Source organism: Salvia hispanica, chromosome 3 (assembly GCF_029641045.1).
Source record: "Salvia hispanica isolate PSC_SH4W2 chromosome 3, Shi_PSC_v1, whole genome shotgun sequence".
Lineage (NCBI taxonomy): Eukaryota > Viridiplantae > Streptophyta > Magnoliopsida > Lamiales > Lamiaceae > Salvia > Salvia hispanica.
In genome coordinates, this window is record NC_142694.1 from 39067129 (window position 1) to 39078906 (window position 11778).

Here is an 11778-nt window from a genome sequence, read left to right on the forward strand (position 1 = left end):
ATTTGTTTCGCTAGAATTAAGTTTTCTAAAAGTGTGAAACGGACCAGAATTTGATCTTCTTTCGTGATTTATTTGACAATTTATATTATATAGAATATCATTTTTTTATGGTAAATGGAGTGATAAATTTTACAATTAAATTTACTAGTAGTACAACATATTTAGAAAGTAATATTATCAAAATTTACAAACACTTCAGTACATTGTCTAAAATTAAATAATATTTCAAAATAAACAAAGATAGCAAAGTATGTTGCATTAAAATGATTTATATTGGAGAAGATACAATAGAAAATATTGGGAATACAGAAAATAAACATAGAGAAGATAAATAGGAAACTTTAGAAATAAGGGGAATAATTGAAACATAAATACTTGATCTACTCTGCAATGGTGGGAGTATGAGCTTACTCCTGGTTTGGGTGACTTCATGCTTGATTCCGACCTATATGCCGTTTATGCCTATTCGACCAGATTCTTGTTCTGCTTCGATAAGCTTTCTACTTCTCGTTCGTTTGGCATGAAAGAAGAAGATGAAACTCGGTGAAGCACAATATATGTCCCTTGAATTTAAACTGAAAAATATAAGAATAAACAGAATTTCAAGAAACAAAATAGGCAATCGATCAAGAGATGATAAGAATAGTCGTGACTACTGAAGTAACCATAAAAGAAAACATGATTGTATCTTTGGAAATTGAGATTCATTCAACTAATTTAGATTGACACTTTTTCCTTGTGTTGCAAGAAGAAACAATGTTCCAATTTTTTAATAGCGTTCCCCAGCTCAGCATTCACACGCTTCGCCATTGCCACTGGAGGAGGTGGAATAGTGGAATAGTGGAATAGAGCCAAATTATTTTTCTAATAAAATGTAATTTTAGGATTTTAATTATGTATTTTTTTCAAAATTCAATAAAATGTAATTTTAAAATATTTAATAAATTTCATATAAATTTTATGTTTTGCGTTTTTTCAGTTTAATTTTTAGGTTTCGTGTAATCAATTTTAGATTTTTAATTTAGCTTCTCTTTTATATTTTTGGAAATAGTCTCTTTTATTAAAGCCCTAATTCTTATTCACAGACAAAACGCTGCTCTGCCGCTTCTCTATTAATGGGGCGTGATTTCTTCCAAATTCTTCCATCAGAATTAACGACCGACATCCTCTCACGGCTCCCTCTCCGAAGCGTTGCAATCAGCAAATGCGTTTGCAAATCATGGCTCGATCTGCTTGATTCCGGTGATTTCAAACTAAAAGTAAAACCCCCACCCGTCCTTGTTTGCATGAAGACGGTGAAGGCGAACCCAACTCGGTGCACAATTTTCGAACTTGGAGACAAAGACGAAGCCGATTTGGAGAGCCACGATCTTCACTACGTTCCGCTCACAAATTTCGATACCCCTCACAGAAGCAGACCAATAGGATGTACGGCTGCTAATGGATTGCTTCTTCTATACCCAAGCCCAAGTGATTATAAAGCTCGGGTTTACATATGCAATCCACTCACTCGCAAATACATCGTGCTCCCCCGTCCTTACGGAGACACCATACTTAAATATTGGTTTAGTTTTGATTTTTGCGTGAGCAAAATAAGTGGACAGTATAAGGTGGTCTGTATTGGTAGGACCTGTACAGTCCAATCTTTTCAAGTATACACCCTTGGAACAGGAATATGGAGGCACGTTGAAACCGGCGCTGCTTCCAGCTTCAGATATTCTTCTAATCTGCAGGTTGAATGTAATAACAACCTCCATTGGACGACACTGTATGGTTCGGGTAAACACCACTTTCAGATTTGTGGTTTTGATATTGACACTGAATGTTTTAGCATCTTCTCTCCTCCTCCCAATCTTTGTATAGATGAAGTTGTGAAGTTCAATGTTTTTAAGGGTTGTCTGTGTTTTTGTTACATACGGGGCTATGAAATTGTCATGTGGCTGATGAAAGAATACTAAGTTGAGGAATCTTGGACTATAGAGTACAAGTTGAGTACTACAATTAATTTTGGTAGGGATAGAGCTTGGGTTTATCCTATCAAAGTTTTTAAAGATGGCGACATTTTGATGCTGATGAAAAGTTGGCAACATCGGTGGCTCTTCTATTATTCCAACAAGACAAAAATTACTCGACAAGTAGGTATGTTTAATGATGCAGATGTGTGGTATTACCTTATCTTTGCAATGATTTTCACTCCTAGCCTTTTATCACTAAAGAGTTTTGGATTTGAGAATGTGTTCTCATTTTAAATTATAATATTGTCATCTGTTCGTGTTCGCGTACAAGGTTTTTCTACTGTGTGGTTTTTCGGGTTTGGCCTTATCGTGTCGGCCCCAGACACACTATATGGTGAGCCTCGCTAGTCTATAACTTATTTATATTTTATTTCTTCCGTTCCACTCGAAGTGATACATTTTGCTTTTTTGAATGTCTCATACACATTTCCTAAGAAGGAAACATTATTATCTCTACTTTTTTTTTTCTTACTTTATTATATTAACACTAAACTCACGAAACAAAATTACATACAATCACGTGCCGAATAGGAAATGTTTCACTTAGAGTTAGATGGAGGGTTTATGTCACCATGATCCACTTACTTTATCTATCTCTTACATTATTAATTATCTCTTCTACTTCTTGAACCTTGAGGCCTATTCTATTGATGTAGGAGTATCTCAAAATACCCGTGCAATTAATGTCAATACATTTTATGGAATTCAATCTATTTATCTTCATAAAGAGGAATTATTTAATGGACTACTATACGAATTCAAAATTAGGAAAGTAAATCAACTTAAAAACAAGAAATAAATCTTCAAATATGAGAAGTAATCCTGAGATATTCTACATGTATGCTTGTGAAAATAATTTTGCAAACCATTGGCTCAATCTGCTAAATGAAAGCAGGCCAAGTACACTAAATGGAAGATCTACTAAAAGGAATGATTTAAAAAGCAATGGTATGAAAGGAAGGAATGTGATAGTAATAACTAATTTCAATTTTATACACCCTCAGCTCCAAGATAAGCGAAACATTTCTTTTGGGCACGAGATTTAAAATATTGATATTTAAAGAGCTAAAGTTGAGAGAGTAAAGTATGAGAGAGAAATGTAGAGTACTGAAAAGAGAATAAAGTACGTCGAGAATAAAGTGAGAGAGAACTTTTTTGCTAAAAAGGAAAATGACTCACTTATAGTGGAATATCCCTAAAAGGAATACGACTTGCTTATCTAAGGACGAAAGTAGTATGTTAAAAATATCAACACAAAGACATAAATTTATCAATCTTCTTGTGTTGATATTTAAATTTACATATTGTACTGATAAAATTATGTTAATAATTTTAATACACAAAATTGAAAGTTATTTGTTAGTACTGTAAATTAGTAGTTATTTCCCTACGGAGGAAATATATCTAGCTACAAAATCACTTTTATGTTTTGCGTATTTTTAGTTTAATTTTTAGGTTCGGCATTATCAATTTTAGATTTTTTTTTAGCTTATCTTTTATATTTTTGCAATTTTATAAAAGCCAAATAGACCTCTTTTATTAAAGCCCTAATTCTTGTTCACATAATAAACACTGCTCTGCCGCTTCTTCTACGTGTGTTAGAGTTCTCTATCAATGGGGCGTGATTTCGTCCAAATTCTGCAATCAGAGTTAACAACCGACATCTTCTCCCGACTCCCTCTCCGAAGCATTGCAATAAGTAAATGCGTTTGCAAATCATGGCTCGATCTGCTCGATTCCGACGATTTCGAACTAAAAATCCCACCCGCACCCGCCCTAGTTTGCTTGAACACGTGCACAGAGAAGACGAACCCAACTCGGTGCACGATTTTCGAACTTGAAGACAAAGACGAAGCCGATTTGGAGAGCCACGATCTTCACTACATTCCGCTCACAGGTTTCGATATCCCTCACGGAAGCAAACCAATGGAATGTACCGCTGCTAATGGATTGCTTCTTCTATACCCAAGCCCACATGATCATGAAACTCCGGTTTACATATGCAATCCGCTCACTCGCAAATATATCGTGCTCTCCCGTCCTGAGGGTCCTGAGGCACACACCTCACTTAAATATTGGTTTACTTTTAATTTCTGTGTAAGCAAAACAAGTGGACAATATAAGGTGGTTTGTATTGGTCGGGCCTATACATTCCACACTTTTCAAGTATACACCCTTGGAACAGGAACGTGGAGGCACGTTGAAACCGGCGCTGCTTCTGGTTTTAGATATTCTTATAATGAACAAGTTGAATGTAATAGCAACCTCCATTGGACGCTATCTAGTCCGGTTAAACCCTACTTTCGGATTTGTGGTTTTCATATTGAAACTGAATGTTTTAGCATCTTCTCTCCTCCTCCCGCTCTTCCTACATATAGAATTGCCAAGTTCACTGTTTTGAAGGACTGTCTGTGTTTTTGTTACACATGGGGCTATGAAATTGTCATGTGGCTGATGAAAGAGTACCAAGTTGAGAAATCTTGGACTATAGAGTACAAGTTAAGTACAATTGGTTTTGATATGGATAGAGCTTGGGTTTATCCTATCAAAGTTTTTAAAGATGGCGACATTTTGATGCTGCTGAAGATGTGGCAACATTGGCTCATCTACTATTCCAACAAGACAAAAACTACTCAACAAGTAGGTATGTTTAATTATCCAGATGCATGGTGTTACCCTACTTTTGCAATGATTTTCACTCCTAGCCTTTTATCACTAAAGAGTTTTGGATTCGAGAATGTGAAGTCATTCTAAATCATAATGTTGTCATCTGGTCATGTTCGCATACAAGGTTTTTCGGGTTTGGCCTTATGGTGTCGGCATCGAACGCACTATATGGCGAGCCTAGCTAGTATATAACTCATTATTTGTAGTATTTTACTTCTTCCGTCCCATTCGAAGAGACGTATTTTGCTTTTTTGAATGTCTCGTTTTAATTGAAACATTTCCTGAAAAGGAAACTAATATATCTGCTTGTTTCTCTTACTTTTATTATCTTTACACTAAATTCACAAAACAAAATTACATAAAGTCATGTGCTGAATATGAAATGTTTCATTTAGAATTAGTAGGAGGGTGTTTGTCATGATGATCCACTTACTTTATCTATCTCACTTACGTTATTAATTACATCTTCTACTTCTTGAACCTTGAGGCCTATTCTATTGATGTAGGAGTATTATGTTTCTAATTCTTATTCATAGTCTACTCTCTTAATAACCGTACAATTTAATGTCAATACAATTTGTGGAATCCAATCTATTTATCTTCATAAAGATGAATTGTTTAATGTACTACTGTACGAATTCAAAATTAGGAAAGTAAATCAACAAGAAATAAATTTAATGAAAGTAATCTACATACTAGTGAAAATAATTTTACGAGATTATGGACTTCCCAATCTTGATCTCTATGAGGATTTGACTTTAATGTTGTGTTTTGATCATGTCGGGCTAGTATATATATCATGGGATGTTATCAATAAATGACAAAACACATCTAGAAGTCCTTGGACTAATAAATTTTGTTTCATTGGTCATTCTACAAATTTTTGTTTCACTGTGTCCTTGTATCAATTCATGTACTTATGTCCTTTTACAGTTTTTTGTTTCATAAGCCTTTATACTAATACACTTTGATTTAAGAGGTTTTTATATTTTTATTTTTAAATTGTTTCGATCTTTATTTCAAAGACTTTAGAATTTATTAAACTTTTTTGTGTTAATTTAATTTATATACGGAGTATTTATTTTTCTCCTATTAGTTTGATGATGAAAAGAAATTTAGCGAGTTCGTATTATGATGCTGAAAAGAAATTTAGCTATTATTTTGTCCTGATAGACGTGTTTGCTTTGGGGGAGGGCCTCCGCGCGTGTGATAACTCATCCGAAGATGAGATTGCTATCTGGTCGATGAAGGAAAATGGAGACGAGAAATCATGGAACAAAAGAATATGTGATTAGCAAAAATGAGCATTATAGGGGTGAGTTTTATGAATTAGTTCGACCAATCTGATTTTGGGGTGAGTTCTCCCTCTTTTACTATTCTAGCAACACGAGAACTATTTTGGGGATCAAAATGTTCGGCAATGCTGATTCAGTCCTTCATACCTCAAGTTTTCTCTCCCTCGCGAGTTTTGGAATAGAGAATGTTAGCTATACTAGTAAAATTAATTCATGAGATTACCGCATCATGAATAAGCTTAATTGAAAAAATGAGTAATTGAATAAAAAACGTCGCCGTTTCATGGTATCATAGTCCTTGCTGTGTTTCCTCGACAACAGAGATCCACGATAGATGATGACGTGGAGTTTAATTTTTTTTAACGTTTTGAATTAAATAGTTCTCCCTCCGTCCCGGCTAAGATGACACATTGCTTAGCCGGCACGTGGTTTTAGGAGTTATTGGTTAAAGTGTTTAATTGGAGAGAGAGAAGGTGAGTGTAAGTATAAAGTAGAGGGGTAAAGAAAGATGAATATTTTAATAGGAGTGAGAAAAGTGGTTGAGTGTATTAATTGGAGAGAGAAAGTTACCAAAAAAGGAAATGTGTCATCTTAGTTGGGACAAACTAAAAAGGAAACGTGTCATCTTAAGCGGGACGGAAGGAGTAATAACATAAAATGATGTCGTTTTAATTGATACCTATTTTGCCATAAATTTTTTTTTGAATTAATATGAATTATCTATTTTTATATCTAAAATATTAAATTTTTATCCACAATAACTTGTAATTTCTATATTTAATTATATTTATTGATAAAAAATTAAATAAATTTTATTATTTACTAATGTTCAATATTTTTTATACTTATATATTTAATGTATTTTGTTATATATAGAGTTTATTTTATCATTCATTTTTATATATTATATATTATATAATTTGTCACAGTAAAATCGTTCGACCAGTGGTTCACCCGGTTAGACCAATTAAACCTTAAACCGGTAACTTTGTCGGTTCACTCATTGGCCCAATTTTTAAAAACATTGATTTTAAAATATGGGGCTCCAAATTTTAAAATATGAATTGAATAAAGAGTGAAGAGAAGAAGCCCTAAGGGTGTCTCCACCGTCGCCCTTCCCATTCGCCCGTCGGCGACGGGCGACCGGACGTCCGCCGTAGTGAGCGGGACGTCCGCCCACGCCCGTCCCGAGTGCCCCTGCGATGGGCTCGCCCCTCGCGTCGACGTCCGACCGGACGTCCGCCACTATGGCGAAGGTCGGACGTCCGACATTTTTAATTTTTTTTAAAAAAAAAAAAAAAACTCTATAAATAGGGCTCCCCCAACTTCATTTCATTCAAACCACTTGTATTGACAAGTTTCTCTCTCTAAATCTACAAATTTCATTTCTACTACAATGGAGTACAATAGAAACTCCCCCATCACGAGCGGAGGAAACACACCCTCGATTCCCATCGGATCGGAGAGAAATTTTGCCGCGGGGACGGCGAGGATGAATCCCTAGATGGCGGGGATGGCGGGGATGGGCGGTATGCCGCCGATGACTCCCCAAATGTTCTACACTATGTACACTTGGATGAGTCAGATGGGTCAGATGATGCCAGGGGCAGCGGGTATGCCGACAAATATGTCGGGGATGGGTGGGACGATGCCAGGGGCAGCAGGGATGGGCGGTATGCCGCAAAATATGGCGGGGGTGGGAGGGATGATGTCAGTGGGTGGGTCGATGGAGAGGCGGAGCCCGAGGACGCCTAGGGAATCTGTGTATCAGCCATATATAGATTTGTTGGCCGATGATTCCCCTAGTACTGTTCCGGAGACTCAGTACGCCGGCATCGAGACTTTCTCTTTTGAGGATCTGGGGCTATCGCCGATCCGTGAGACTCCCGATGAGGCGGAGCCAGCTGCAAGGGGCAGGAGCAAAGGCAAGGTAAGGCCAGAGGCGGGGGTAGGGCAAGGGCAAGGGCAAAGTCCCGAGCTCTTCCTCGCACACGGGGGCAGAGGAAGAGGAGGGCGGGGATGAGACTGAGAGGAGGACGATCTGGTCCGTGTGGGAAAATGCCGCGCTTGCGAAGGCATGGATCGGTGTTGTAGAGGATCCCTATGTCGGGGCGAACCAGTATGTTGACCGAATGTGGCATCGCATTAGTGCCGCCTACCGCAATGTCAAACCGCCTGGGGCGAAGCCTCGCATACCCGAGCAATGCCGGAAACAGTGGCTTCGGTTGAGGCCAGCTCAGTTGTTTTGCTGCCCTCTACCAAAACAACATGCGCATGGTAACCAGCGGCATGTCTGAGGATGATGTGAAGAGACAAACCTTGGCCCAGTACCCCAACCGAGATTTGAACATCAAAGAGTTTGACCAGTGGGAGGCCTTTCTCGTGGTCAAGGATTCGCAAAAGTTTGCGATTGGTGTCGAATCGGGCTGGAAGCGGACGAAGATCAACTCTTCCGGTGAGTACAGCAGCAGTGCTGGTTCGCACGAGCTCCCCGAAGCCGAGGAAGAGGCCCCGCTACCATGAACAGACTCTCGCCGTCGTCGGCGCCTGATGGGGCAACAGGCTGCGCAGCGGATGACGAGGGGAAGCGGCAGCGGCAGCGGGTCCTACGAGGTCGACTCGGAGGCCCCAGGAGGCCCAGAGGACGGCGTCCTCGCCCGCGCGCAGCAAACGAAGACCCTGATGCAGAGCACTATGAAGTGGTATAACACGCAGGATCCAGTGTTGAAAAGGCTGCGCAAGGTGGTGGTTGACCAATGTCGGCGCGATTTAAGGCTGCCACCCATTGATGATTATGGCGTCGAGATCGGGGGCGGGGACGTCGGAGGCGGCAGCGGCACGTGCGATGGGGACGAGGACGAGGAGGAGGAGTGAGAGCCGAGGGTATTATGTAATTTTATTTTTAAACTGTGTTTTTCTTTAAATTATGTAATTTTTTTAATGTAATTTTTTAATGAAGTTTTCAAATTTTCCCGTATTTCGTTTCGACGTATTAATGATTCCGTAAAATTTTAGTCCGTAAATTGAATAATTGTGGGAAGGACTAGTGGAAGTCCTAGTGGGAGGGGCTAGTGCAGTGGGAAGGGCTAGTGATGTGGCAGTGAAATGGGAAGGGCTAGTGCTGACGTAGCAGACAGTTTTTGTGGGAAGGACTAGTGGAGGTCCTAGTGGGAGGAGCGCCACCAGAGACACCCTAAGTCCTAATTCACAAAACAGACGCAGCTCTGCCGCGGCTACCATTTCTTCTTCAATCAGTGGATCCCCAATTTCAAAATCAAAATCAAAATTTCCATGAACTTCACTACAATCGCCTCGCTAATTTCGATATCCCCCTTGGAAAATCATCAATGGTAGGTATCGCAGCTAATGGATTGTTTCTTCTATACTCAAAGTATGAGCATCCTGACACCCCTCTTTTTATATGGAATCCTCTCACTCGTGAATACATCATGCTCTGCTGCCTCAAACAATCCACTTCCTCTATTTTTATGCTGACTTTTGGATTTGGTGTGAGTAAAATTAGCGGGCATTATAAGGTCGTCTGTAACAATCGCGACGGCTCTGCTAATCATGTATACACCCTCGGAACGGGAACATGGAGAGCCCTTGAAGCCGGCGCTGCCTCTGGTTTCGTATTCAATTTTGATGGACGGATTGTGTGTAACGAAAACCTCCATTGGACCGTGTATGATTCCACTCGACATTTGTCGATATGTGGTTTTGACGTTGAAACAGAATGTTTTAGCATCTTCTCTGCTCCTCCTGTCTTCGCTGTAGACGGGCATCTAGTCATGGAGTTGACTGTTTTGAGCGACTGTCTGTGTGTTTCTTACGTGTGGGGCAATGAAATTGTCATCTGGTCGATGAAGGAATACGGAGTCGAGGAGTCGTGGACCATAGAGTACAGGTTGAGTAGTAATGGTTTTAATTTTGATGTTAGTTTTCGCTGTGGATTGGAGTCGGTTTATCCTATCAAAGTTTTCAATGATGGTAACGTTTTGATGTTGATGGTGCCGAAGTAACGTATCAAGAGAAAGATGCGTCTCATGTACTACTCCAGCAAGACAGATACTTTTCAACAACTCGGTATGATTAATGAACAACTCGGTACGATTGGGTCACTTGGTATGGCTGCAGAACAACACCGTACGATCGAGGATATCTGTGTAGGGAATCACCTTACTTGTGCCATGATTTTTACTCCAGCCCTTCTCTCGCTAAAGAGTTTTGGAATTGAGAATGTGATCTCATTCTAGTTCACAATGTTAGTCTACATTTGTGTTTTGTCGTTAGCTGGTCGTGTTTGTCTCAAAGGTGTGTGCTTTTTGACTCTATGTAACTCTATAACCTCGTTCTAGTTGATATTAACCTACTTATAATTTTCGTTGTTGTCATGTTGTGTCAACACAGCTTAGATTTCATTGTTATGAGTTCTTGTTTGTGTTTAATGTTTTCTTATTCTATGGTGTTTGGGTTTGATCTTATCTTGTTCTGTTATTAATCCTGTCATTTTATGTGGATGTACCAAATATGAACTGCTGTGGTCTATTGTCTATAATCTTGCTCCTGTATAATTTTATGTACGATTTCTTATGAAAACAAATACTCCATATTTATACACCCCTTAAATTCGTCATTGAGTGAGATATAAATATAATGCTCCCTCCGTCCCATCAAATATGCAACATTTGCTTTTCGGCACGAGATTTTGTGTAGTGTTGTTTTGTAAGTTAACGAAGAGAGAGGAAAGTAAGAGAGAAAAAAAAGTAGAGAGTATTTTTCATTTTTAATGGGACAAACCAAAAAAGAAAATACTTCATTTCTAATGGGACAGATGGAGTATGAATTAAATTCGTCACATGGGGCAGGATGAATAGTTGTGAAATAAATGTGATTTTGAAACCGTATAGACAAACAGAGATACATGTTCATAGGCCAAACTTTTGGTAAAAGAAAAAGCAACTAAATTCGAGTCAGAAATTGGTCAACCAAGATAAAAATAAACAACACTATCGAACATTCCTTGAGAGAAAATATGATTGTTTCCTTGAGAGAAAATATGATTGTATTTCATCGTTTTGTAAATGAAAACTTCCTACATAATAGAGAATGCAGTATAGTTCTCTATTATAACCATAGTGATGAAATAAAATGTTGCCACTATTTATTTTTCTTCTTTTTTATTCGAAATATAAAAAAATTCAAAGGTTGTGATGCGTACAAGAGACAAAAGGGTTGATGCTAAATTTGTTTATAAAATTACTGAAATGATAAAAATGAGTGAGGGAGAAGAAGATGAAACCTTGATGAAGCATGAATGAATGGCCCGAGATACGAGGCAAATATGTCCAACGAACTTAATTATTTTTTCTTTTTATATCTCTTTTATTTTATCAACTGTGAACTAAAATTCATAGTCAATCAAAAGTGCATATTTTTTTTTATTTATGAGATAGTTAGAGTACCTCTTAAAATCATGTCACATCACTCAAATATGAAGAAGAAAGCATCTAAAAGAAAGTATCTAATTAGATGGGCTTTCTAGCCAAATTATTTCCAAAAGGCACACACATCAAAATCATATTTTAGCATATTAGTCAATTTTTGTGAAACTATTTTGGATCTTAATAAGAAACTACTCCTATTAAACATGTAAAAAATTTATTTTTTCTAAAAAATTGAGAGGGTATCTATTAAAGTAGACTACATTAAAGAAAATCAAAAAGCCATTTAGAGCATCCACAATAGCACGCCCTAGTCAATAGACTAACACTAGGACTATCCAAAAATACATCTTGCCA

At 38.1% G+C, this 11778-nt stretch overlaps 2 protein-coding genes across 2 annotated transcripts; both read left to right on the forward strand.

Annotated features, from left to right (window-relative positions):
- Window positions 1-3629: 3629 nt before the first annotated feature.
- On the forward strand, window positions 3630-4769 carry LOC148930733 (F-box protein At3g07870-like). Its single transcript, XM_089066593.1, has one exon. It carries the CDS (start codon window positions 3630-3632, stop codon window positions 4767-4769), a length of 1140 nt encoding a protein of 379 aa, XP_088922719.1.
- A 4555-nt stretch (window positions 4770-9324) lies between these two features.
- On the forward strand, window positions 9325-9999 carry LOC148930734 (F-box/kelch-repeat protein At3g23880-like). The gene has a single exon (XM_089066594.1). The coding sequence runs from the start codon at window positions 9325-9327 to the stop codon at window positions 9997-9999; it is 675 nt and encodes a 224-aa protein (XP_088922720.1).
- The last annotated feature ends 1779 nt before the right edge of the window (window positions 10000-11778 follow it).

Bases quoted from the DNA above. Each gene is read 5' to 3' on its own strand.
- LOC148930733 (XM_089066593.1), top strand. From the start codon at position 3,630: ATGGGGCGTGATTTCGTCCAAATTCTGCAATCAGAGTTAACAACCGAC.
- LOC148930734 (XM_089066594.1), top strand. From the start codon at position 9,325: ATGGTAGGTATCGCAGCTAATGGATTGTTTCTTCTATACTCAAAGTAT.